General features: G+C 39.9%; 2 protein-coding genes across 2 annotated transcripts; both read left to right on the top strand.

Annotated features, from left to right (window-relative positions):
• Positions 1-18,620: 18,620 nt before the first annotated feature.
• tomm22 (translocase of outer mitochondrial membrane 22 homolog (yeast)) lies at positions 18,621-20,955 on the top strand. Its single transcript, XM_026177625.1, has 4 exons — positions 18,621-18,904; positions 19,228-19,346; positions 19,733-19,850; positions 19,958-20,955. The coding sequence occupies exons 1-4, from the start codon at positions 18,815-18,817 to the stop codon at positions 20,030-20,032; spliced, it is 402 nt and encodes a 133-aa protein (XP_026033410.1). The 5' UTR covers positions 18,621-18,814; the 3' UTR covers positions 20,033-20,955.
• Positions 20,956-21,326: 371 nt separating this feature from the next.
• Positions 21,327-26,811, top strand: dmc1 (DNA meiotic recombinase 1). Its single transcript, XM_026177132.1, has 13 exons — positions 21,327-21,803; positions 22,087-22,131; positions 22,225-22,371; positions 22,490-22,572; positions 23,978-24,030; positions 24,137-24,178; positions 24,643-24,715; positions 24,826-24,917; positions 24,991-25,064; positions 25,205-25,319; positions 26,055-26,115; positions 26,220-26,336; positions 26,510-26,811. The coding sequence occupies exons 1-13, from the start codon at positions 21,747-21,749 to the stop codon at positions 26,577-26,579; spliced, it is 1,029 nt and encodes a 342-aa protein (XP_026032917.1). The 5' UTR covers positions 21,327-21,746; the 3' UTR covers positions 26,580-26,811.
• Positions 26,812-26,859: the final 48 nt, after the last annotated feature.

The raw sequence follows: 26,859 nt of genomic DNA, 5'->3' as shown, positions 1-26,859 counted from the left end.
CAAAAATTGTTCCAAATGAGCCACTCTCCTAATCCAAAAATCCTGGAAGTGGATATAGAGGCCTGAGGGCCATCACACACATTTATTTAGAATCAAACAGTTGAAATCACAAGTAAAAATACACAGTAGAAATCAGTGCAGACAGCTGTGCTTAAAAAGGTCAAAGAAAAATGACGTCGATTTGACTTGACCTGGATTTTCTCTTTCTGTAAAGAAATCTAATTAAAATAAAAAAAAACAAGAAAATAATAATAAGGAGAAAACACCCCTGTTTTGTAAAATCTTATAATTTATGTAAATTGAGGCATTAAGTGTCTTAAAGATGAACATCATTAACACAGTTTTGGATTTATCTGACATCAGAAGGACAGAACCCCCTGATTTAATCTGCCATAATGCTTTGTGTTATGTTGTCACGGTAACATTAAGTTTAAAAAAATCAAGAACAGAAACTGAACTAAGCAAATTTAAAGGACAACAACAAGACTGATAAGTGGAAGACAGGAGCTTTTGAAGAGGAAAAACCTTTCTGGATTACTCTTAACTTTGGAAATTTTACCAATACAAGTCAAGGTGGAAACAGGGAGGAAGGAGTCAGGATTACATCTGAAGACAGGACACATTAAGGTACAGGATAAGGAGAGAGAAAAACAGCAAAAAAGAGAGACCAGAGCAAATCATGAAGTCAAAGAGACGGACGGCAAAACTGTGAGTAACATAACACACTAAGAGCGCTGAAAATTAATAGATAGTTCAAGTTCAAAGTATCTTAATCCTGGTTAGCTGCAGTTACATTAAGAGTAGAGAAATATTTTGGACTGATTAAATTAAATATTAAATTTGATAAGGTCAGGGTCAAAAGCTTCAGATTTATGTGTTCAAGTGGTCTGAAAAGACACAAAAACAGGAAAATGAAAAGCTTGTTGTGGAAAACTTATTGTGGCATATGAAAAGTATTCAATGTGGGAAACAAGAAAAATCTAAAAATTTTTGAATACCTGACTTTGATTATTGATCGAAAAGTGCAACCTTGGAAAGAAAAAACATGGGATGATCGGTACAATATTGTGGGAAAGTGTTTGGTTTCTTGGGAAGAGAAACCAAACACTTTTGGAGAGTGTTGATGTCTTTGTGAATATGTTTCTTGTATGACTAGATGGGATTTAACACGACAAACTGACAGTAGTTAACACAATGTACCACTGAAACACAGCAGATATTATTGCTGAAACTGGGTCTCTGTATACCTATGTAGATATTCCACTGAACCTCATTCATCAACTGTGATCAATGTCACTTTTAAACATTCATATTTCTTGACATTTCTGATTAATTTAACAAAAATATGAACATGAATTTCAGTGTTTTTAGAAAATCTGATGTTTCTGGTGCACTTCAAACTTTTGAGCTGCAGTGTAGATGCAATGATAGTGTATGGCTCTTGATTATAGCAGATGATATAGGAGCATGAGGACAGGGAGAGACTGTGAAAACGTTATGAGCTGTCTTGCTGCAGAGAAAGTGGAGTCTGTCATCCTTGAAATGCTACCAAGATAGGCAGCTGGCAGGATTGAATGATGCTCTGCCTCTGTGGTCCAGTACAGACATAGGCTTTAAGCAACCATGAGCCACTGATAAGCGTGACAGATTAGGAAGCATGCAGAAAGTGGACTAGTACCTATGAGCCACTTATAGGAGAGAATAAATGAGCACGCAATAAAGTGGACTTGTTAGGGAGAGTTTCCCATCAGCCTTGAAACACTTGAAGTCACTTTTTAAAGAAGGACACAGTTTAAAAATGTAACCTTGGATTGGAAGTTAGGAGAAAATCCTGATCAGATACAGACAGATACATGCATACAATACACACTACTGCTCAACAGTTTGAAAAGTCCTTGTTTAAAAGACAAATTTCCGTTGGTTTACATGTAATATTACATGAGGTTTAACAGTAATGTTTGCACAGATGTTGTTTTTTACATAAATCAGTTATGTTGTTTTAGAAAATCTCTACACAGTAATACAGGGGCCCACTTTTCAGTAACAATGACTCCTGTATTTACAGGTCACATGGTGGTACTTAATGCAAATGTATCAGGTCAGATGGTTAATATATGATTCGAATCATCTTACTGACAAGCAGAGCTGAAAACTACTCTGCAGCTTAAAAAACACTAAATTTGGTTAGTTGGGGTCTGGAAATTCAACTTTATGGGTTCAATCAGTCTGAAAGTGAACGAAAGAAAAAACTTTTTTTTTCTAAGAACTGGTTTGATGAAATATGATTATAGGAAATGAAATTTATTCCATACATAAAAGTGAAAAAAACAGTTGAAGGTGTTGAACATCTGGGTGTGCCACTGTTGTTATAGAAAAGCTCAAACTTGGTTTAATCAGGTTACAAAGTGAAAATGGGATGATCTGACATGAATGTTGCAGATTCTGCTGTGTTTTGAATCTGCACAATGATTTTGGTCTATGCTTATGTCTTGACTGACAAGTTCAGGATTTCACATGAGAAACTGACAGTAGTTAACACAATGTACCACTGAAACACAGCAGATATTATTGCTGAAACTGGGCCTCTGTATACCTATGTAGATATTCCACTGAACCTCATTCATCAACTGTGATCAATGTCACTTTTAAACATTCATATTTCTTGACATTTCTGATTAATTTAACAAAAATATGAACATGAATTTCAGTGTTTTTAGAAAATCTGATGTTTCTGGTGCACTTCAAACTTTTGAGCTGCAGTGTAGATGCAATGATAGTGTATGGCTCTTGATTATAGCAGATGATATAGGAGCATGAGGACAGGGAGAGACTGTGAAACGTTATGAGCTGTCTTGCTGCAGAGAAAGTGGAGTCTGTCATCCTTGAAATGCTACCAAGATAGGCAGCTGGCAGGATTGAATGATGCTCTGCCTCTGTGGTCCAGTACAGACATAGGCTTTAAGCAACCATGAGCCACTGATAAGCGTGACAGATTAGGAAGCATGCAGAAAGTGGACTAGTACCTATGAGCCACTTATAGGAGAGAATAAATGAGCACGCAATAAAGTGGACTTGTTAGGGAGAGTTTCCCATCAGCCTTGAAACACTTGAAGTCACTTTTTAAAGAAGGACACAGTTTAAAAATGTAACCTTGGATTGGAAGTTAGGAGAAAATCCTGATCAGATACAGACAGATACATGCATACAATACACACTACTGCTCAACAGTTTGAAAAGTCCTTGTTTAAAAGACAAATTTCCGTTGGTTTACATGTAATATTACATGAGGTTTAACAGTAATGTTTGCACAGATGTTGTTTTTTACATAAATCAGTTATGTTGTTTTAGAAAATCTCTACACAGTAATACAGGGGCCCACTTTTCAGTAACAATGACTCCTGTATTTACAGGTCACATGGTGGTACTTAATGCAAATGTATCAGGTCAGATGGTTAATATATGATTCGAATCATCTTACTGACAAGTAGAGCTGAAAACTACTCTGCAGCTTAAAAAACACTAAATTTGGTTAGTTGGGGTCTGGAAATTCAACTTTATGGGTTCAATCAGTCTGAAAGTGAACGAAAGAAAAAACTTTTTTTTTCTAAGATTTGGTTTGATGAAATATGATTATAGGAAATGAAAATTATTCTATACATAAAAGTGAAAAAAACAGTTGAAGGTGTTGAACATCTGGGTGTGCCACTGTTGTTATAGAAAAGCTCAAACTTGGTTTAATCAGGTTACAAAGTGAAAATGGGATGATCTGACATGAATGTTGCAGATTGTGCTGTGTTTTGAATCTGCACAATGATTTTGGTCTATGCTTATGTCTTGACTGACAAGTTCAGGATTTCACATGAGAAACTGACAGTAGTTAACACAATGTACCACTGAAACACAGCAGGTATTATTGCTGAAACTGGGCCTCTGTATACCTATGTAAATATTCCACTGAACCTCACTCATCAACTGTGATCAATGTCACTTTTAAACATTCATATTTCTTGACATTTCTGATTAATTTGACAAAAATATGAACATGAATTTCAGTGTTTTTAGAAAATCTGATGTTTCTGGTGCACTTCAAACTTTTGAGCTGCAGTGTAGATGCAATGATAGTGTATGGCTCTTGATTATAGCAGATGATATAGGAGCATGAGGACAGGGAGAGACTGTGAAACGTTATGAGCTGTCTTGCTGCAGAGAAAGTGGAGTCTGTCATCCTTGAAATGCTACCAAGATAGGCAGCTGGCAGGATTGAATGATGCTCTGCCTCTGTGGTCCAGTACAGACATAGGCTTTAAGCAACCATGAGCCACTGATAAGCGTGACAGATTAGGAAGCATGCAGAAAGTGAACTAGTACCTATGAGCCACTTATAGGAGAGAATAAATGAGCACGCAATAAAGTGGACTTGTTAGGGAGAGTTTCCCATCAGCCTTGAAACACTTGAAGTCACTTTTTAAAGAAGGACACAGTTTAAAAATGTAACCTTGGATTGGAAGTTAGGAGAAAATCCTGATCAGATACAGACAGATACATGCATACAATACACACTACTGCTCAACAGTTTGAAAAGTCCTTGTTTAAAAGACAAATTTCCGTTGGTTTACATGTAATATTACATGAGGTTTAACAGTAATGTTTGCACAGATGTTGTTTTTTACATAAATCAGTTATGTTGTTTTAGAAAATCTCTACACAGTAATACAGGGGCCCACTTTTCAGTAACAATGACTCCTGTATTTACAGGTCACATGGTGGTACTTAATGCAAATGTATCAGGTCAGATGGTTAATATATGATTCGAATCATCTTACTGACAAGTAGAGCTGAAAACTACTCTGCAGCTTAAAAAACACTAAATTTGGTTAGTTGGGGTCTGGAAATTCAACTTTATGGGTTCAATCAGTCTGAAAGTGAACGAAAGAAAAAACTTTTTTTCCCTAAGAACTGGTTTGATGAAATATGATTATAGGAAATGAAATTTATTCTATACATAAAAGTGAAAAAAACAGTTGAAGGTGTTGAACATCTGGGTGTGCCACTGTTGTTATAGAAAAGCTCAATCTTGGTTTAATCAGGTTACAAAGTGAAAATGGGATGATCTGACATGAATGTTGCAGATTGTGCTGTGTTTTGAATCTGCACAATGATTTTGGTCTATGCTTATGTCTTGACTGACAAGTTCAGGATTTCACATGAGAAACTGACAGTAGTTAACACAATGTACCACTGAAACACAGCAGATATTATTGCTGAAACTGGGCCTCTGTATACCTATGTAAATATTCCACTGAACCTCACTCATCAACTGTGATCAATGTCACTCTTAAACATTCATATTTCTTGACATTTCTGATTAATTTGACAAAAGTATGAACATGAATTTCAGTGTTTTTAGAAAATCTGATGTTTCTGGTGCACTTCAAACTTTTGAGCTGCAGTGTAGATCCAATGATAGTGTATGGCTCTTGATTATAGCAGATGATATAGGAGTATGAGGACAGGGAGAGACTGTGAAACGTTATGAGCTGTCTTGCTGCAGAGAAAGTGGAGTCTGTCATCCTTGAAATGCTACCAAGATAGGCAGCTGGCAGGATTGAATGATGCTCTGCCTCTGTGGTCCAGTACAGACATAGGCTTTAAGCAACCATGAGCCACTGATAAGCGTGACAGATTAGGAAGCATGCAGAAAGTGAACTAGTACCTATGAGCCACTTATAGGAGAGAATAAATGAGCACGCAATAAAGTGGACTTGTTAGGGAGAGTTTCCTATCAGCCTTGAAACACTTGAAGTCACTTTTTAAAGAAGGACACAGTTTAAAAATGTAACCTTGGATTGGAAGTGAGGAGAAAATCCTGATCAGATACAGACAGATACATGCATACAATACACACTACTGCTCAACAGTTTGAAAAGTCCTTGTTTAAAAGACAAATTTCCGTTGGTTTACATGTAATATTACATGAGGTTTAACAGTAATGTTTGCACAGATGTTGTTTTTTACATAAATCAGTTATGTTGTTTTAGAAAATCTCTACACAGTAATACAGGGGCCCACTTTTCAGTAACAATGACTCCTGTATTTACAGGTCACATGGTGGTACTTAATGCAAATGTATCAGGTCAGATGGTTAATATATGATTCGAATCATCTTACTGACAAGTAGAGCTGAAAACTACTCTGCAGCTTAAAAAACACTAAATTTGGTTAGTTGGGGTCTGGAAATTCAACTTTATGGGTTCAATCAGTCTGAAAGTGAACGAAAGAAAAAACTTTTTTTCCCTAAGAACTGGTTTGATGAAATATGATTATAGGAAATGAAAATTATTCTATACATAAAAGTGAAAAAAACAGTTGAAGGTGTTGAACATCTGGGTGTGCCACTGTTGTTATAGAAAAGCTCAAACTTGGTTTAATCAGGTTACAAAGTGAAAATGGGATGATCTGACATGAATGTTGCAGATTGTGCTGTGTTTTGAATCTGCACAATGGTTTTGGTCTATGCTTATGTCTTGACTGACAAGTTCAGGATTTCACATGAGAAACTGACAGTAGTTAACACAATGTACCACTGAAACACAGCAGATATTATTGCTGAAACTGGGCCTCTGTATACCTATGTAGATATTCCACTGAACCTCACTCATCAACTGTGATCAATGTCACTTTTAAACATTCATATTTCTTGACATTTCTGATTAATTTAACAAAAATATGAACATGAATTTCAGTGTTTTTTAGAAAATCAGATGTTTCTAATGCACTTCAAGCTTTTGAGCTGCAGTGTAGATGCAATGATAGTGTATGGCTCTTGATTATAGCAGATGATATAGGAGTATGAGGACAGGGAGAGACTGTGAAAACGTTATGAGCTGTCTTGCTGCAGAGAAAGTGGAGTCTGTCATCCTTGAAATGCTACCAAGATAGGCAGCTGGCAGGATTGAATGATGCTCTGCCTCTGTGGTCCAGTACAGACATAGGCTTTAAGCAACCATGAGCCACTGATAAGCGTGACAGATTAGGAAGCATGCAGAAAGTGAACTAGTACCTATGAGCCACTTATAGGAGAGAATAAATGAGCACGCAATAAAGTGGACTTGTTAGGGAGAGTTTCCCATCAGCCTTGAAACACTTGAAGTCACTTTTTAAAGAAGGACACAGTTTACAAATGTAACCTTGGATTGGAAGTTAGGAGAAAATCCTGATCAGATACAGACAGATACATGCATACAATACACACTACTGCTCAACAGTTTGAAAAGTCCTTGTTTAAAAGACAAATTTCCGTTGGTTTACATGTAATATTACATGAGGTTTAACAGTAATGTTTGCACAGATGTTGTTTTTTACATAAATCAGTTATGTGGTTTTAGAAGAGCTCTACACAGTAATACAGGGGCCCACTTTTCAGTAACAATGACTCCTGTATTTACAGGTCACATGGTGGTACTTAATGCAAATGTATCAGGTCAGATGGTTAATATATGATTCGAATCATCTTACTGACAAGCAGAGCTGAAAACTACTCTGCAGCTTAAAAAACACTAAATTTGGTTAGTTGGGGTCTGGAAATTCAACTTTATGGGTTCAATCAGTCTGAAAGTGAACGAAAGAAAAAACTTTTTTTTCTAAGAACTGGTTTGATGAAATATGATTATAGGAAATGAAATTTATTCTATACATAAAAGTGAAAAAAACAGTTGAAGGTGTTGAACATCTGGGTGTGCCACTGTTGTTATAGAAAAGCTCAAACTTGGTTTAATCAGGTTACAAAGTGAAAATGGGATGATCTGACATGAATGTTGCAGATTGTGCTGTGTTTTGAATCTGCACAATGATTTTGGTCTATGCTTATGTCTTGACTGACAAGTTCAGGATTTCACATGAGAAACTGACAGTAGTTAACACAATGTACCACTGAAACACAGCAGATATTATTGCTGAAACTGGGCCTCTGTATACCTATGTAGATATTCCACTGAACCTCATTCATCAACTGTGATCAATGTCACTTTTAAACATTCATATTTCTTGACATTTCTGATTAATTTAACAAAAATATGAACATGAATTTCAGTGTTTTTAGAAAATCAGATGTTTCTGGTGCACTTCAAGCTTTTGAGCTGCAGTGTAGATGCAATGATAGTGTATGGCTCTTGATTATAGCAGATGATATAGGAGTATGAGGATAGGGAGAGACTGTGAAAACGTTATGAGCTGTCTTGCTGCAGAGAAAGTGGAGTCTGTCATCCTTGAAATGCTACCAAGATAGGCAGCTGGCAGGATTGAATGATGCTCTGCCTCTGTGGTCCAGTACAGACATAGGCTTTAAGCAACCATGAGCCACTGATAAGCGTGACAGATTAGGAAGCATGCAGAAAGTGGACTAGTACCTATGAGCCACTTATAGGAGAGAATAAATGAGCACGCAATAAAGTGGACTTGTTAGGGAGAGTTTCCCATCAGCCTTGAAACACTTGAAGTCACTTTTTAAAGAAGGACACAGTTTACAAATGTAACCTTGGATTGGAAGTGAGGAGAAAATCCTGATCAGATACAGACAGATACATGCATACAATACACACTACTGCTCAACAGTTTGAAAAGTCCTTGTTTAAAAGACAAATTTCCGTTGGTTTACATGTAATATTACATGAGGTTTAACAGTAATGTTTGCACAGATGTTGTTTTTTACATAAATCAGTTATGTTGTTTTAGAAAATCTCTACACAGTAATACAGGGGCCCACTTTTCAGTAACAATGACTCCTGTATTTACAGGTCACATGGTGGTACTTAATGCAAATGTATCAGGTCAGATGGTTAATATATGATTCGAATCATCTTACTGACAAGTAGAGCTGAAAACTACTCTGCAGCTTAAAAAACACTAAATTTGGTTAGTTGGGGTCTGGAAATTCAACTTTATGGGTTCAATCAGTCTGAAAGTGAACGAAAGAAAAAACTTTTTTTTCCTAAGAACTGGTTTGATGAAATATGATTATAGGAAATGAAATTTATTCTATACATAAAAGTGAAAAAACAGTTGAAGGTGTTGAACATCTGGGTGTGCCACTGTTGTTATAGAAAAGCTCAATCTTGGTTTAATCAGGTTACAAAGTGAAAATGGGATGATCTGACATGAATGTTGCAGATTGTGCTGTGTTTTGAATCTGCACAATGATTTTGGTCTATGCTTATGTCTTGACTGACAAGTTCAGGATTTCACATGAGAAACTGACAGTAGTTAACACAATGTACCACTGAAACACAGCAGGTATTATTGCTGAAACTGGGCCTCTGTATACCTATGTAGATATTCCACTGAACCTCATTCATCAACTGTGATCAATGTCACTTTTAAACATTCATATTTCTTGACATTTCTGATTAATTTAACAAAAATATGAACATGAATTTCAGTGTTTTTAGAAAATCTGATGTTTCTGGTGCACTTCAAGCTTTTGAGCTGCAGTGTAGATGCAATGATAGTGTATGGCTCTTGATTATAGCAGATGATATAGGAGCATGAGGACAGGGAGAGACTGTGAAAACGTTATGAGCTGTCTTGCTGCAGAGAAAGTGGAGTCTGTCATCCTTGAAATGCTACCAAGATAGGCAGCTGGCAGGATTGAATGATGTTCTGCCTCTGTGGTCCAGTACAGACATAGGCTTTAAGCAACCATGAGCCACTGATAAGCGTGACAGATTAGGAAGCATGCAGAAAGTGAACTAGTACCTATGAGCCACTTATAGGAGAGAATAAATGAGCACGCAATAAAGTGGACTTGTTAGGGAGAGTTTCCCATCAGCCTTGAAACACTTGAAGTCACTTTTTAAAGAAGGACACAGTTTAAAAATGTAACCTTGGATTGGAAGTGAGGAGAAAATCCTGATCAGATACAGACAGATACATGCATACAATACACACTACTGCTCAACAGTTTGAAAAGTCCTTGTTTAAAAGACAAATTTCCGTTGGTTTACATGTAATATTACATGAGGTTTAACAGTAATGTTTGCACAGATGTTGTTTTTTACATAAATCAGTTATGTTGTTTTAGAAAATCTCTACACAGTAATACAGGGGCCCACTTTTCAGTAACAATGACTCCTGTATTTACAGGTCACATAGTGGTACTTAATGCAAATGTATCAGGTCAGATGGTTAATATATGATTCGAATCATCTTACTGACAAGCAGAGCTGAAAACTACTCTGCAGCTTAAAAAACACTAAATTTGGTTAGTTGGGGTCTGGAAATTCAACTTTATGGGTTCAATCAGTCTGAAAGTGAACGAAAGAAAAACCTTTTTTTTTCTAAGAACTGGTTTGATGAAATATGATTATAGGAAATGAAATTTATTCTATACATAAAAGTGAAAAAACAGTTGAAGGTGTTGAACATCTGGGTGTGCCACTGTTGTTATAGAAAAGCTCAATCTTGGTTTAATCAGGTTACAAAGTGAAAATGGGATGATCTGACATGAATGTTGCAGATTCTGCTGTGTTTTGAATCTGCACAATGATTTTGGTCTATGCTTATGTCTTGACTGACAAGTTCAGGATTTCACATGAGAAACTGACAGTAGTTAACACAATGTAACACTGAAAAGTGTGTGTGTGAGAGAGAGAGAGAGACAGACAGACAGACAGACAAAGAATAAGATTTTCATGCCACATCAAGCCTGGAGAGTCTCCCTCCTTTGAGCCAGACATACCTGAGGATCGTCACTCACCTGTTGCTGATCTGCATAGTCACGGAGTCCTACTTAAGAGAGCAGTGGAGCGGCAGTCGGCGCTGGTTCTTTACACCAGAACTTCAGTTAGTTCTCTGGCTCGTATTATCATGTTTTCAATCATTCTCTTGCTGAAATGGTGAAGGTGTTTTTGCCGGCCGGTGGCGGGGACTGTACTCATTGTGGCATTGTTTCCCGGTTGTTTGTAGAAAGGTGTGAAGGGAGCAGCGCACTATAGTACAGAAGCAACGACTAAGACAAAACACTTCACGAATCATGGCACCTGGATTGGGACATGCTGTGGATTTTTGGCACTGTTTGATACGTTTTCATTGTAAATAAATGCACTTTCTCCAACCAGAAAGTCTTGCGTTTGGGTCCTCCTTCAGCCAACATTTACAGTATTATTGCTGAAACTGGGCCTCTGTATACCTATGTAGATATTCCACTGAACCTCATTCATCAACTGTGATCAATGTCACTTTTAAACATTCATATTTCTTGACATTTCTGATTAATGAATTAATAAAAAATTGGAACATGAATTTCAGTGTTTTTAGAAAATCAGACATTTCTATTTAATTTCAAACTTTTGAGCTGTAGTGTAGATGCAATGATAGTGTATGGCTCTTGATTATAGCAGATGATATAGGAGTATGAGGACAGGGAGAGACTGTTAAAACGTTATGAGCTGTCTTGCTGCAGAGAAAGTGGAGTCTGTCATCCTTGAAATGCTACCACGATAGGCAGCTGGCAGGATTGAATGATGCTCTGCCTCTGTGGTCCAGTACAGACATAGGCTTTAAGCAAATTGCAAAAGGTCAAGACCCTGAACTATCAACTGAGAATCCAAAAGGAAACGAGAAATTCGAACTGTGAACTATGAATTTAGCTACCTTGGGTCTATGATTTAAATGAGAACCTACAACTAGGACTTACCACAAAAACACTTCTAACAAGAGAAACGTTAATTCTCTAGGGGATTTTGGCTTGAGGCAGGGAAGGCGGGCACGGGCACCAGAAAATGCAATCGGGAGTCTCGGCGCACTGCAAGTAAAGGAGAAGTGTTTCAATGATAAAATCCCAGTGATCCAGAAAGGGACAAACAAGACAATCTTTGCAGGTGGAGGACTAACAAGAGGGGGAGGTTTGGAAATCCGGCTGTACATGGTTGAAATTACATTAAAAGCCACTTGATTTGACTTGATACTGCCTAACAGAAGCATTTATAATGTAAACAGAATTGGTCTTAGCACTGAACCCTGTGGAACTCCATAATTAACCTCAGTGTGTGAAGACTCTCCATTTACATGAACAAACATGAGTCTGTTGGATAGATGTGATACAAACCACTGCAGCGCAGTACCTGTAATACCTACAGCATGCTCTCATCGCTCTAACAGAATATTATGGTCAACAGTATCGAACGCTGCACTGAGGTCTAGCAGGACAAGCACAGAGATGAGTCCACTGTCAGAGGCCATAAGAAGATCATTTGTAACCTTCACTAAAGCTGTTTCTGTGCTGTGATGAGCTCTGAAACCTGACTGAAACTCTTCAAATAAACCATTCCTCTGCAGATGATCTGTTAGCTGTTTGACAAGAATTTTTGCACCTTGGAAGTAGGTGAAGTTGTATTTTTGATATGAAAGGAAGGTTAGAGATTGGCCTTTAAATAGCTAAGATAGCTAGGTCTAGAGATGGCTTTTTAAGTAACAGTTTAAATAGTGCGAGCTTGAAGGCCTTTGGTACATAGCCGATTATTAGACATAGGTTGATCATTTTTAAGAATGAAGCATTAATTAATGGTAGGAGTTCTTTGAGCAGTTTTGTAGGAATGGGGTCTAAAAGACACGTTGATGGTTTGGAGGAAGTAATTATTGAAGTTAACTCAGAAAGATCCGTTTGAGAAAAAGAATATCAACGGTACTGAAAGAAGCTGTAGACAATGTCACACTGTGAGATGATTATGAGTATTTTTTTTTTACTCTAATGATGAGAATTTTATTTGTGAAGAAGTTCATGAAGTCATTACTAGACAACGTTAAAGGAATGTTTGGCTCAACAGAGCTCTGACTTTTTGTCAGCCTGGCTACAGTGCTGAAGAGAAACCTGGGGTTGTTCTTATTTTATTCTATCAGTGATGAATAGTAAGATGTTCTAGCTTTCTGGAGGGCTTTCTTAAAAGGCAACAAACTATTTCTCCAGGCTAAATGATCTTCTAAATTTATGACACGTCATTTCCTCTCCAGCTTACAAGTTATCTGGTTTAGGCTACGTGTTTGATAACAGTGAGTGGATTACATTCTTAAACATAGTTACAGCGCTTTCAGAAAGACATGTACTGTGATGAAGTCTACTCCCCACTGCTGTGTAATCAATTATTTTAAATTTAAATGTTATCAAGAAATGATCAGACAGGAGAGGGAAACACTGTTAAATGTTCAGTTTCTATGCCATATGTTAAAACAAGATCTAGAGTGTGATTAAAGTGGTGGGTTGGTTCTTTTACATTTTGAGAGAAGCCAATTGAGTCTAATAACAGACTAAATGCCATGTTGAGGCTGTCATTTTTAGCATCTACATGGATGGTAAAATCACCCACAAAATTTTTTTTATCTGAGATGAGCACTACATCCGATAAAAAGTCTGAGAAATCAGAGAGAAACTCTGTGTAAGGCCCAGGTGGACGATAGATGATAACAAGTAAGACTGGTTTCTGAGTTTTACAGCTGGGGTGGACAAGGCCAAGCATCAGGCTTTCAAAGGGATTAAAAGTCTGTCTGGGTCTTTGGTTGATTAATAGGCTGGTGTGGAAAATTGCTGCCCCTGCCCCCCCGGCCTGTGCTTCAAGGTTTCTGATAGTTAGAATGACTTGGGTGTGCTGATTCATTTAAACTAACATAATCGCCCTGCTGTAACCAGGTTTCTGTAAGGCAGAGTAAATTGATTTGTTGATCAATTATTAAGTCATGTACTAACAGTGACTTGGAAGAGAGAGACCTAATATTTAATAATCACATTTCACTGTTTTACTCTTTGGTGCTGTTGAGGATACTGTATTGTTCGTTCTTTGTGATTTTTTTAAAAAGTTTTTAAAGTGTTTAAGTCATTTTTTTTGCTGGTTTTTAGTTTGTTTTTCGTCTGTTTGGGAGCTGAAACAGTCTCTAAGGGGATGGGGTTTTGGGGGGATAACAGGAGGAGAGAAGCTGCAGCGAGGTGTGTAAGACTGCAACTCTGCCTCCTGGTCCCAAATTTGGATAGTCATATTTTGGGGAGTTTAATAAATTTAGCCAGATTTCTAGAAATAAGAGCTGCTCCATCCAAAGTGGGATGGATGCCGTCTCTCCTAACAAGACCAGGTTTCCTCTAGAAAGTTTCTCAATTATCTACAAAGCCCATATTGTTTTTTGACCTTCCTCGAATTTGAAGGATGGGTCGGGTGTGTCCTTCGTGGCCCACCATATCCCAGAATTCATAGCGTGGCCCAGCCAATTTCAGTTTCCAACAATGGCGGCCGCTACTAAGTTTTAAAATTACTCTTATTAATCTTTCTGGGTCACAAAATAAACTTTTAACATATTTTCAGGCGAGAAGGTGTGTAAACTTCAAATATCTGCTTGGTTTATCAAGACATCACATATTTGCAAAGGTGCGCCGATGTTTTCGGAGACGTCTGTTACCCGCCCGCTTGATAGCTAGCCGGGGGGTTCAATGGTCACTCGAGCCGGCGAGAGCAGCGGACTCCCGGCTTCATCGTTTTCAGACTCCCGCTGTCTTTCGCTACTCAGATTAAACCCGGCCCACGTAGACCGCGAAGGCCGGGTCCTCCGAAGGATGCAGCCGACGTTTTGGGACACAGCTTATATTTCTTAAGGGAGTGAGTTCCAAAGCCGAGTAGCGGAGCGACTGAAAGCTCTCTGCCCTAAAGTGGTAAGGCAAGCAGAAGGAACAACAAGATGAGTGGCAGATAAAGATCTGAGAGAGCGGAATTTAGATAAATCTTCGATCGCTAACAGCGTGACTCTGAAGTGCGGTACTGTATGTTTGTAACACAACAATGTCGACAAAATGTTTTGCACCGAGAATGAATGAAACCAAAGGCACCCGTGGTTGCCTTTGGTTTCATTCTGTAATACTGGACTTATTTTTCTACGAAGGTTTGAACTTTGAGAATGTTTAAACAAGAGAGAAAAGTGTTAAAATATCCATGCCTGTCTGAGAAAAATGTGTGTAGTGAAGGGTTTTGCAGCCTTAAAATCTCTATAATAATTATAAAAACTAAAGTTGGCTACTTTGCAGATTTCACCTATCGCAGGTTATTTTTGGAACGTAACTCCCGCAATAAATGAAGGACCACTGTACTTAGTTTTTCATACAATGCTTCTCCATTTTGGCTCAGTTGTTGTTAAATAAATAATGACAGTGTAATCTGATGATTATTGTTTTTTGAGGTTGTAGTTACCTAATTTGAAGATCTGCTATGATACCTGATACAAACCTTAGCACTAAAATAGGGTGTCCTTTCTTTTTGCTATGACTCTAAAATGTCTGAAAAATTAAATAAAATGTGTCTGGTGGTCACCCGCCTGGCTCCAGTGCCAAAACAGTTCAGGAGACTGACTGCGTGGGAGGCGGCGGTGAAGCAGGTGGCGTGGTTGAGCAAGCAGTGGCACGGCAGCCGCAGGCGGTTGAGTAGGTGGCACCATGGCAGCTACAAGCGGTTGAGCAAGCGGTTCCACAGAAGGTGGTGCGGTTAAGTAGGTGGCAGCACGGCAGGAGCAGGCGGTTCCAAAGGCGGTGGTGTGGTTGAGCAGGTGGCGGTGTGGCAGGAGCAGGGGCTGAGCAGGTGGCGGCACGGCAACTGTGAACGGTTGAGCAGGAAGTGATGTGGCAGCCGCTGGCAATCAAGCAGGTGGCGGTGCTGCAGCCGCAGGCCGCCTGCAGGCAGTCGCAAAGATGGTTCCACAGGCAGTTCCTGCTGGAGGCGGCACGGTTGGGCAAGCAGTGGTGCGGCATGTCAACTGCGAGTGGTTGAGCAGGAGGTTTTCGCGGCAGCCACAGGTGGTTGAGCAGGTGGCGGTGCAGCAGCCACAGGGAGCTCAGCAGGCGGTTGCACAGACGGTTCCACAGACAGTTTCTGCCGGCGGCAGCACGGTTGGGCAAGCAGTGGTGTGGCAGCCGCAGGCTGTTGAGCAGGTGGTGGCGCGGCATCTGCAGGTGGTTGAGCAGGCCATTCAGATGCAGTTCCAGCAGGCAGCGGCGCGGTTGGGCAAGCAGTGGCGCGGCAGCCACAGATGGTAGAGCAGGTGGCGCCGCGGCAGCTGCATGCGGTTGAGCAGGCGATTGAGCAGGCGGTTCCACAGACGTTGGTGTAGTTGAGTAGGTGGCAGCATGGCAGGAGCAGGCGGTTCCACTGGTGGTTCCCGCAGCTCATTCCTGCAGGTGGTTGCGCGGTGCGGAGGAGGTCCCCATCTCAGGCTGTTTGCTAGGTTCGTGTGATGGCTGCGTCGTTCTATCGTGTGGCTGCGGCAGCTACAGGATGAAGGACCAAATGCAGGACTCACAAACACGGAGGAATAACCACAAAAAGGCAGCTTTACTGAGCTATAAAAACATTTTATAAGGTAACAACGCAACAACGGACAGAGGAAAACACAGGGCTTATCAGTGACAACGATGAGGCCGCCTACAGGGAGGAGGTGGATCGTCTGGCTGAGTGGTGCGACAGAAACAACCTGCTGCTTAACACCGAGAAGACCAAGGAGCTCATCGTGGACTACAGGAGGAATGCTGACCCACATCCACCCATCCACATTAAGGGGACGGCTGTGGAGCGTGTGAGCAGCTTCAAGTTCCTGGGAGTCCACATCTCCGAGGATCTCACCTGGACGACCAACTGCTCCAAGCTGGTCAAGAAGGCTCACCAGCGCCTCTTCTTCTTGAGGACTCTGAGGAAGAACCACCTGTCCTCAGACATCCTGGTGAACTTCTATCGCTGCACCATCGAGAGCATCCTGACCAACTGTATAACAGTCTGGTACGGGAACTGCTCTGCCTCGGACCGGAAGGCGTTGCAGAGGGTCGTGAAAACTGCCCAGCGCATCGCCGGAGCACCACTTCCTGCCATAAAAGACATCTACAGGAAGCGGTGTCTGAAAAGGGCTGGGAAAATCATCAGAGACCCCAGTCACCCATCACATGGACTCTTCACCCTCCTGCCCTCTGGGAGGCGCCACAGGAGCCTCCGGACTAAGACCACCAGGTACCGGAACAGCTTCTTCCCCACAGCTGTCAGACTCCTGAACTCTGCCTCCTGACATCTGACCCACGTTAACTCATGGACTGAACATACACACACCCACAATGGACAACTGTACCCTCAAATAATAACATGGACTGAACCACCACTCACAACCACTAGCACTTTATATAGCCTCTGTAGAAACTATCTACACCCTCACTTATCTTAACTCCACTAATGTATAGCTCTGTGTAAATAATCATTCTGTACATTCGATAATCTTTAATCCTACAACTGTTTACAACTTGCATAGTTCCCATTTCTGTATAGCTGTATATCCCAGATTCTGTAAAGTTATTTATTTCATATTCTGTATAGTTTTTCATATTTATATCCTGTTCATATCCTGTACATAGCTTGTACTCACTACAGCCTGTACATACTTATAGTTATAGAATATTCACAACATACTTCATACCGTGTACATTATAACATACCATAATAGACCCATTTCTGTAATATACTCACATATCTATATTATTGCTAATATATATTGTAATATATCTATATCACTAAAGCACTTCTGGATGGATGCAAACTGCATTTCGTTGCCCTGTACCTGTGCATGTGCAATGACAATAAAGTTGAATTCTATTCTATTCTATTCTATTAAATACACAAGAGAGTAAAAAGGGAATGGGAAACAGGAAGGAAACACAGTTGGGACTAATCTGATAAAACAAGACAGGGAGGAAACAAAACTGAAAACACTGAGCATGGGACACAAGACTGTCAAAGTAAAACAGGAAACAAGAGACATACACAAAGACGCAGACTTGACACAGTGACATGACTGACTAGGGAACCTGAAACATGGAGACATGAGTAGCTAACCATGGAACACAGGGAAAGCACAGTGACAGAAAATTAAACACTAGGAATTATAAATATAACACAAGCAGAAAACAATAAAGAAAACATAAACCATGAAAAACAACAAATCAAAGAATATAACTTCATCTAAAAAACACAAAACACTGAGTCACAGACCCAGCACCATGACACAAATGTTTAGAACACACAGAAGAATTGCTTATCACAGCATTGCTCACTAAGACAACAATGCAGTGTTTTTTAAACTCTCAAAATATGATTGTGAATATTTTGATGTGGAAAGTGGGATTATCCCCATTAGCAGCATCTCCTCCTCTCTGGCGCACTGAGGATGAGGTTGATCACACAGTCTGATGTGCATATGCGCTGCATTTGTCACACTGTATTCACAAATGAGTCGCTCCATTGGACCTTAGGGTTACCAAATCTCACTTTAACCCCTGAACACAAGGATAACCTAATGAGGTCTTTGCCATCATTGATCGATAACCCCACCCATAGCCAACACCTTAACCCTGTGCTTTGGAGAAATGAAAGAAATATTTATTGTTGGAAATTTTTAATTTTTGATGCGAGTCACATAGAATAATTATTTTTATTGTCCCCTGATTACCAAAGACTTGACTTAGACCTCACAGAGTTAACCTAAGCGGCTGATCCTGCAAGTGGCAGTAATACTCCCGAGCTTGCCATTAGACAGTCCATACAGCAAGGGGCGCACTACGTTTCTCTTCACGTACAAATTGACCCCTGACCTCCTGTCGTCATCCGACCCTGAGTCTCACGTTTTCCTACTGTGACCTCAGACAGTCAGCACACTTCCGAGCTTTACCTTTAGCAGCAGGTAAAACCTCAGAAACACATTGTTCTGGCCGCAGTGACTCTCATTGTTCTGATTTAGTCGCGGATTTAACAGGAAGGAAAAAATGGCCGGAGTCGAGGAACTGTCCCCCGCTACGAGTTCGGTGTCTGTACGGCCCCCAGAGGACGAGATTGACGACGACGAAGATGAAGATGTAATTCCCTTATTATTCATGGGCTCTTGAAAAAAGATTGAATGAAAATGGGACTTTAGCAGTGTGTTGCACTGTTTTGTTTGCTGTGTTAGTTCCCCTGCCTAAATAGGGCAACACCAAAGCTAACTAGCTAGCTACCTACCTGAGGTATACGGTCTGTCTAACAATGCTGCAAGCTAAAAACCAGTTTCACTGTACACGAATGTATTTCATGTTCCCACTTAGATGTTAGCTAATTTTCCTGTATGTTCTTACTCATTAGAGATGCTTCTTTATTTTCTAATGCACGGCTCAAATGTTTGCTTTTTGTGGTCGTCCATAAGCTGGATGAGACGCTGATGGAGAGATTGTGGGGCCTGACTGAGATGTTTCCTGAAACGATGCGCACAGCTGCAGAGGTGTCTGCACACTGCTCAGTCTCATTGATTAAAAAGTTCTACAGGTATGTCTCTCCCCGTCTGTTGCTTTTCATTAGTAATTGCACGAATGTGTTTGTTAAGAGGTCACAGTAAAGGATATAACAGGTACAAATTCTTTGCTCGTGCCAATTAAGTCAACTCTTAACTTAAATCTGTTGGTTCAAGTATGCATTGGGTAAATGCTACAACATTATAAAGAATGGAAAAACACCAAATCACAGATTTACATATAGCAAAATGCAATATCCATCCATGGATTTTCTACAGCTTACAGGGTCTGGGGGTGAACTAATATTATTCCAGTCTTTGCATATTAGAGTCTAACTAAAAGGAGTATTAGAGTAACTAAAGGGTACCGTATAACACATTTTAAACTGCAGGTACTAATCAGGTTGGTGTTCTGTTACAGTTTTTCCCGCTCTGCGCTCTGGGTCGGCACTACCTCCTTCATGATCCTGGTGCTGCCTGTTGTGTTTGAGACAGAAAGACTACAGCTGGAGCAGCAGCAGCTACAACAGCAGAGACAGGTGAGTGTTATGGGGCACTTGAGCGTTAATTGGTAGTTGTTCAGGGGAAAAGCATTTACTGGGAAATTTCAGTGTGCAGCCTGAATAATCGATTCTTCCCCCTTTAGATCCTGTTGGGACCTAACACTGGAATGTCCGGTGGGATGCCGGGCATGATGCCTCCTGCACCCGGCAAGATGTGAGGGGGCAGGAAGGGCCGACAGGAGCCTGAGATCTGCTGTTGGAGAGGCAGCAGAGTCACTCGGAAGGAGAGACAAGAGAGAAGAGCAAAGACCTGAAGTTTAAAGAAAAAAAGGCAGAGGCTGTATGTCAGCAGCGTTCAGCTCACTCCAGCAATATTGTGGAGGAGGATGTGATGTGTGTCCAACACTTCCCTCTCGCTGTCTCTCCTTACTCCCAGGATCATGCTGAGACTGATTTCCAGAAGCGCAGCTTCTGTTATTTTTCTTTTTTGGGTTCTTTTTTTTCCTTTTTTTTTTTTTTTTTAAATACTTATATCAGCATAAATAATTTCTTCATAGGGGATATCAGTTGAAGTTGGATACAGTGAAAAGAGAAGTGTGGAGGTTAGCGGTGGTATAGCTCGGTGTTTGTAGTCAGAAGAATGGTACTCTCATTGGTAGTTCAGTTCATCTTCATATGCTTATTGGTTCCCCTTGCATGTGAAGAATGAAGTTAGAATATCTGATCATATGTGACAAGTTTTATTAAATTATAAGATTGGTGTCTACATTGACCACGTGCTGTGGTTCCGTCTTTGTCTCAGATCACCAGTGTACTATATGTGTATAGTATGTCAGAGTGTAATGCCTCTCGCTTTGAACTTTCCACAGTTATTGGTTTTATCGTGTCCTCCTGGTTAAATGACGCTGATGTGTCCAGTCTTAATTGAATGTAATTTAGTTTTCCTCTGTTGTCATTCATATGACAGTATTTTATAATCTCCACTGAGCAACCCCATGATTTTGTTTTGTGTTCAACATTACTGCCACAATTAAAACACCAAATCAAATAGAAAGCCTTGTGTCTACTTTCACCTTGTTTTTGTGTGTAAGATCAAATATTTTGAGGTGTTTGTCAAATGTATTAAATAATCAACAAGAGGTATCGTTGAAATTATCGTCATTCATTTATTTTTGTAATCATCATAGAGTCTGTATTTATTTCACCACATTTTGATCATAAAGTCTTGATATTGGTTATTATTTACATGAGATATTTTAGCTTGTAAGAACCATCTAACAATACTGATTCTGACAATCAGTAACTTGTCTTCAGGTAAAAAGTTCCATTGTCATAGAAAAATGTTTTTATTGTATACAAATGATTAGAAATTCAGAAGTTTAGAAAGTAGTATTTAGGACAATGCTGCATTCACGTGTTGTTTCCAAAGGATTAAGATAGGAATGTGTTCCAAAGATTTCGAGAGACATAACTCCTTCAGATATTTTATGGGGATATTTGTTTAAAGCCTTAACGTCCGATGATGTAATTGGGAACACTTAAACGCAACATTAATACTAACTATTGTTTGGTCACGTTCATTTAACTGGTCAAAATAGAAATTTCCGCTTGCACCTGAAGAGTCAGAAATTCCCGCCGGTGACAAAAGGCCAGTTTTGTCATGAACACAAAAAAGCTATCTTTTAAACTTTAGACACTATATTTGTTTTTCATCCATGAGCGTACTGTAGTTGGCGTCCGATAGCTAATAATCATACGATAATCTGACAGTCTTGTTTTGTAGTTTAACCTGTTTTTCTTTGTTTGTTTGTTTGCCTTGAAAGAGCGGTGTATGGTTAGCAAAGAGTTAGCTTGATTTTAGACTGGCTAAATATCTTAGCTGAGTAATCAAAATACCTTTCATCTTTAATTCTGACCTCATTCTGCATTAAAATGAAAGTTGCAGAGGATCAAGTTGTTGAAGATGATTCTAGTTTCCAGGATGATGAGGTAAGATTTGAGTATTATTTTATTCAGTGCGTGTTAATACTATAGTGTCCCTCTTTAAAGAGGAAAAAAATATGTTAAATGAAGATTTGCCTTAAGATAAAAAAAACAATGTTTAAATAACTTAAAGTTTAAGCTATATTATATTTTGGTTACAAATATTGTATAAAGATAATACAGAAGAGTAGATTAAAACATTATGAAAAGCTATAATCTGCAGGCTTTTTAATGTTATATTTACTCTTGATCAGTTAGCTCATATAGATTTTTCCTCTGAACCTCACAGGAGTCTTTCTTCCAAGACATTGATCTCCTGCAGAAACATGGGATAGTGAGTAAACAGCTGAGCTCAAAATCACTCATCTAACAAAAAGCAATTTGAGTGTGTGAGCATCAATCTGACCCTCCTGCCGTGTGATCACAGAACATGGCAGACATCAAAAAGCTGAAGTCAGTGGGCATCTGCACTGTTAAGGGGATCCAGATGACTACCCGCAAAGCTCTGTGTAACATCAAGGGCCTGTCAGAAGCAAAAGTGGAAAAAATCAAGGAAGCTGCTGGAAAATTGCTGGTAAGACACTGCGTTTTGAATCCTTAAATATCTGCTCTGTCCTGTTTATGTCTGTAGTGGGATCAAAACGTGACTGAAAAGACGATTTGTGTTATAGTTGATTCTCTTTATGTTGTAGAATGTCGGTTTCCAGACGGCTTTTGAATACAGCGCAAGGAGGAAGCAGGTGTTCCACGTCACAACTGGGAGCCAAGAGTTTGAGTTAAGTTTTCCTCATATTGGGCCTCATTCACAAACAGTGGACAAAACCTTGTGTACCCTATTTTCATTTTACACGCAAGTCCAGCATTCATCAGTAGTTTCTCACCTGAATTCGTCCATACCTTAATTAAGAACTCCCTCAAACTATCTTTATGCATAAATTCTCGCCACTTGGATGAAGGCTAGAAGGTCACAAAAAATGTAAACAAACGTCTTTGTTTTTGGTATTAGTCCAAAAAGTCAGAGACAGAAAATTTGCTCATATTTATCATCCCTTTCTCAAGTCAGGAACCTTGAAATTATTTTGGAGAATGATCTTAGATTTGATAATCATATTCAGAAAATATTAAAACTTAAGATTGGTGAGAAATTGATCCATGCTTTTAGGTTAGCAAACAAGCAGGTTGAATTATTGTAACGCTCAATTTGCAGGAGTCTCCAGGTCATCAGTAGGACGAATCAGTTCTTATAGATGTGAAAATGTGACCCCACTATTGAAGTCACTTCATTGGCTTTCAGTGCTAGTTCATAAGCCTCTCTGTTGCTTGACCCCTCCAATGTGTCTTTGACTTACTAATTGTTTATAACCCGGTCAAACCTCTCACTGTGCTGAGGTTGCTTTGGTTACTGTGGTCCTGTTCTTTGGAACAAGCTGCCTGCTGACCAGAGGTCATATGCATCTGTGCCGACATTAAAAAAAACCCCTCAAAATGTTTTTGTTACATTAATTAGCGGTGCATGTGTGTTCTTTGTAAAGTTTAATTGAGCTTTTGTTGTAATTGAGCTTTTATTTTGTTTTCACTGCCTTAAAACCTACATAGGTTTTTATGTTTTTGTCTCCCGTGTTCATCAGACTGAGTTTAAGTATAATCAGTTGTGCTATTTAAACAAAAAAGTCATTGACATTGTTGAGCTGACAGATCAGACACTCCTCAGATCCTCACTCTTCTTCCTTTTGTGTGGTCTGTGTTCAGAGCACCTCCCTTTTGTTATTAACCATTGTCCCTTCTCAGCTGACTCTTTTTAAAAGCTGTGCACTTTCTGGCTTCCTCCTCAGGCACTGTTTCAGTTCCTTCAGTCATAAATTATCCAGTTTTGTTTGTTTGTTTTTTTCAACTTCCCCGCAGTTCACGCAGATAACAGGTAGCGAGCGGTCGTCTACTGGCTCAGAATGCTTGTAGTTCAATAAAATACACACAGTTGTGAATCTCAGGGTTATTTTTCACTGAACTTTGTGCACGCAGTAATCACACTAGACTTTCTTCTTTGCTTCATAGCTTTAGCATATTAATAGATAAATTGGCAGTAACATGGAGGATATAGGAGGTTTTTGAGATTTATCAACAGCAGCGTTAGTATTGATTAAACCGATGATTTTACATGTATGTGAACTGTGTCTCTGCAGTAAATTGCTGGGTGGAGGTGTAGAGAGTATGGCGATCACAGAGGCCTTTGGAGGTTAGCAGACGCCCCCCTGTAATGCGTTCCTCTCTGATGTTTTCTCATCTAAATTCATGAATACATTTCAAATTCATGAATTTACTCTTAGTATGTCTTCTTCTAGAGTTTCGCACAGGAAAAACCCAGCTGTCTCACACGCTCTGTGGTGAGTAAAGAATCTTTTTTGTTGGTTTTTAGCTTCCTGATACAGAGTAGTGTTGCAGGAATTGCTGTCTTGTGTGTGACTGGGTGCAGTAAGGAGTGTATGTAATGTGTGTGTGAGCATGCGCGTGAAGGAAACGCGGGGAGCGAAAGAGGAAAAAGAGAGTGAGAGAGTGTGTCATGGGTAGAGGGCGACCGGGAGCAGCGTTCTAACGGGCTACAGGCTATGCAGTGTGTTTCCAAAGTGTGCAGTACTGTTATTAAAGCCTCGTCTCTTCAGTACTCTCCGGTGCCTCGGCTGATTTCTGTCTGCCTCACTACTCCACAAAAGTGAAGGGAGTTAACCCCGAAGGAGGACAAACTTCGGCCCTGGAGGAAGCATCTCCCCTCGTGTCTCCCGACCACGGTCAGGGGACTGACGGCGAGGAATGGTTAACAGTAGTTTAAAACGCGTTCTTTGTCATTCAGTCACTGCTCAGTTGCCGGGCGAGGATGGATACTCGGGCGGAAAAGTAATCTTCATTGACACGGAGAACACCTTGTATCCTTGGAATGAGCACGGCACAAATATATACCAGCTGAAACGCTGCCATGTAACGCTGATGGTAATCTGCCTCCTATTTTCCTTGACTTGTACTTGTCTGATTTGAGTCGCCCGGACAGACTGAGAGACATCGCTGACAGGTTTAACGTGGACCATGATGCCGTGCTGGACAACGTGCTTTACGCCCGAGCCTACACTAGTACGAACATGCATTACAGTTGATTTAGACTGACTTTTTTAGAGCATTTTATAAAGAACTGAAAACTCTGCAGGTGAACACCAGATGGAGCTGTTGGACTTTGTAGCAGCCAAATTTCATGAAGAAGGAGGCGTGTTCAAGCTGTTGGTAAGCAAGAGAACTTTTCTTCTGATATTGGTTTTAGTCATCAACTCTGTAAATCTAATCAAGGTGGAGAACAACACCTAGAAACCGGGTTTCCCTGTTTCTCTGGCCTTTCACTCTGCTTGTGTGCTCGTCGTTGGTAGATTATCGACTCCATCATGGCTCTGTTCAGAGTGGACTTCTCTGGCAGAGGGGAGCTCGCTGAGCGGCAGCAGAAACTGGCCCAGATGCTTTCAAGGCTGCAGAAAATCTCTGAAGGTCTGAATCAGGATTCTCGGTTTTTGTGTGTAAATATTTATGCCATTAACACCTTATCTTTTACACGAACTGTTGGAAACAGAAGTTGCTGGTGGTTGACTGGAAATAGCACCCTGATCATTTTCCTCATATAGTAACCTTTATGTATAAGGAATGTCGGATAAACAATCATCAACATGGAGACAGAATGTTTTTAAAGCTTTGAGATGAGTGTTTCCACTGACTGTGAACTGACTGTGAAACAGTGCGCTAATTGGGCCAATGACTTGTGATTTGTAACTCCTTAGCCACAAAAAATCTTCCATTTTGACAGATGAGGACCAGAAGTTTTTTTGCACCTACAACTCTCACCATCTGGTGACCTTATATAGACTGTAGGTTTAAAGCACTTCCACTTTGGCTTCGTTTTTCCAACCTGGAAGCTAGGTCCTAGAGGTGGGAGTCACCAGGCACCCCATGATGCACGCTTAACAACTCATGAGCTGCTTAAGAGAATATTACATTGATCTTTCACTTTTGAGCTCAGCAGCTTTCTTGGTCTATAAGAATGTAACTAGAATACAACCAGCTGAGTCTGTGTTCATTGACAATGCCTCATTCAGACTGATTGCAGTCTGTTTGCATTCATGAGACAGCAGCTATTTACAAACCTTCAACTATCTCTGTGGGTGATTGCGATTCTTAAACCGATGCTTGCGTTCAAACTTCACTGACTCTGATCTATGTTTTCGTCAGAGTACAACGTAGCTGTGTTTATTACCAACCAAATGACAGCTGATCCTGGAGCCGGAATGACGTAAGATAGCGCAGATTCCCTCATGCTTACAAATAGGAGGTTTTCTGATAAAAACGCCGTGTGAAACACTGCTGAGATGTTCTTAAGTTTCTCACCCATTTCAGGTTTCAAGCTGATCCCAAGAAGCCAATTGGTGGGCACATCCTGGCCCACGCTTCCACCACACGCATCAGCTTGAGGAAGGGGCGTGGGGAGATGAGAATCGCCAAGATATTTGACAGGTATTTAGCAGTTCAAGGGCAATTTTCATAGTGATCAGTTTAATTATTAATGACTTGGATCAAGTATAAGACATGATATGACACTGTAGTGACAAAGATGTGAACGTGAGCAAAGCGTGAAAAGTCTTAGATAAATGTTCTACACTCATCTGTCTCTTCGTGTTTGCTTCCAGTCCTGATATGCCTGAGAATGAGGCAACCTTTGCCATCTCTGCTGGAGGAGTTACTGATGCCAAAGATTGAAGTATAATTGAAGTATAATAAAAGGAAAAGATGAGACTTGCATGTTAACACTGTTCCTTGCTAACCCGTCAACTTGTTAGTTATATTATTTATTTATTTATTTATTAATAGCTTCATTAACCTTGTGTAATTTGTTAAAGATTAAAGTCTGACATATAGTATTGTACTATTTGGTGGTGGTGTTGTTTCTGTTTGAGAGATTGTTATGAAATTAATAAAGAATAAAAATCCCTTTTCTGATGTTTCATACTTGGGTTTCATTGGGGGGGGGGGCTGCAAG

Source organism: Astatotilapia calliptera, chromosome 8, assembly GCF_900246225.1.
Source record: "Astatotilapia calliptera chromosome 8, fAstCal1.2, whole genome shotgun sequence".
Taxonomy (NCBI): domain Eukaryota; kingdom Metazoa; phylum Chordata; class Actinopteri; order Cichliformes; family Cichlidae; genus Astatotilapia; species Astatotilapia calliptera.
Note: the sequence above shows the minus strand (reverse complement) of the source record. Positions and strands in the feature narration are given on the sequence as shown.

Coding starts and splice junctions, on each gene's coding strand:
- tomm22 (XM_026177625.1), top strand. CDS start 18,815: ATGGCCGGAGTCGAGGAACTGTCCCCCGCTACGAGTTCGGTGTCTGTA. Junction 18,905..19,227: donor ACGACGACGAAGATGAAGAT/GTAATTCCCTTA, acceptor GTCGTCCATAAG/CTGGATGAGACGCTGATGGA. Junction 19,851..19,957: donor AGCTACAACAGCAGAGACAG/GTGAGTGTTATG, acceptor TTCCCCCTTTAG/ATCCTGTTGGGACCTAACAC.
- dmc1 (XM_026177132.1), top strand. CDS start 21,747: ATGAAAGTTGCAGAGGATCAAGTTGTTGAAGATGATTCTAGTTTCCAG. Junction 24,031..24,136: donor GATCACAGAGGCCTTTGGAG/GTTAGCAGACGC, acceptor GTCTTCTTCTAG/AGTTTCGCACAGGAAAAACC. Junction 24,918..24,990: donor TTACGCCCGAGCCTACACTA/GTACGAACATGC, acceptor AAAACTCTGCAG/GTGAACACCAGATGGAGCTG.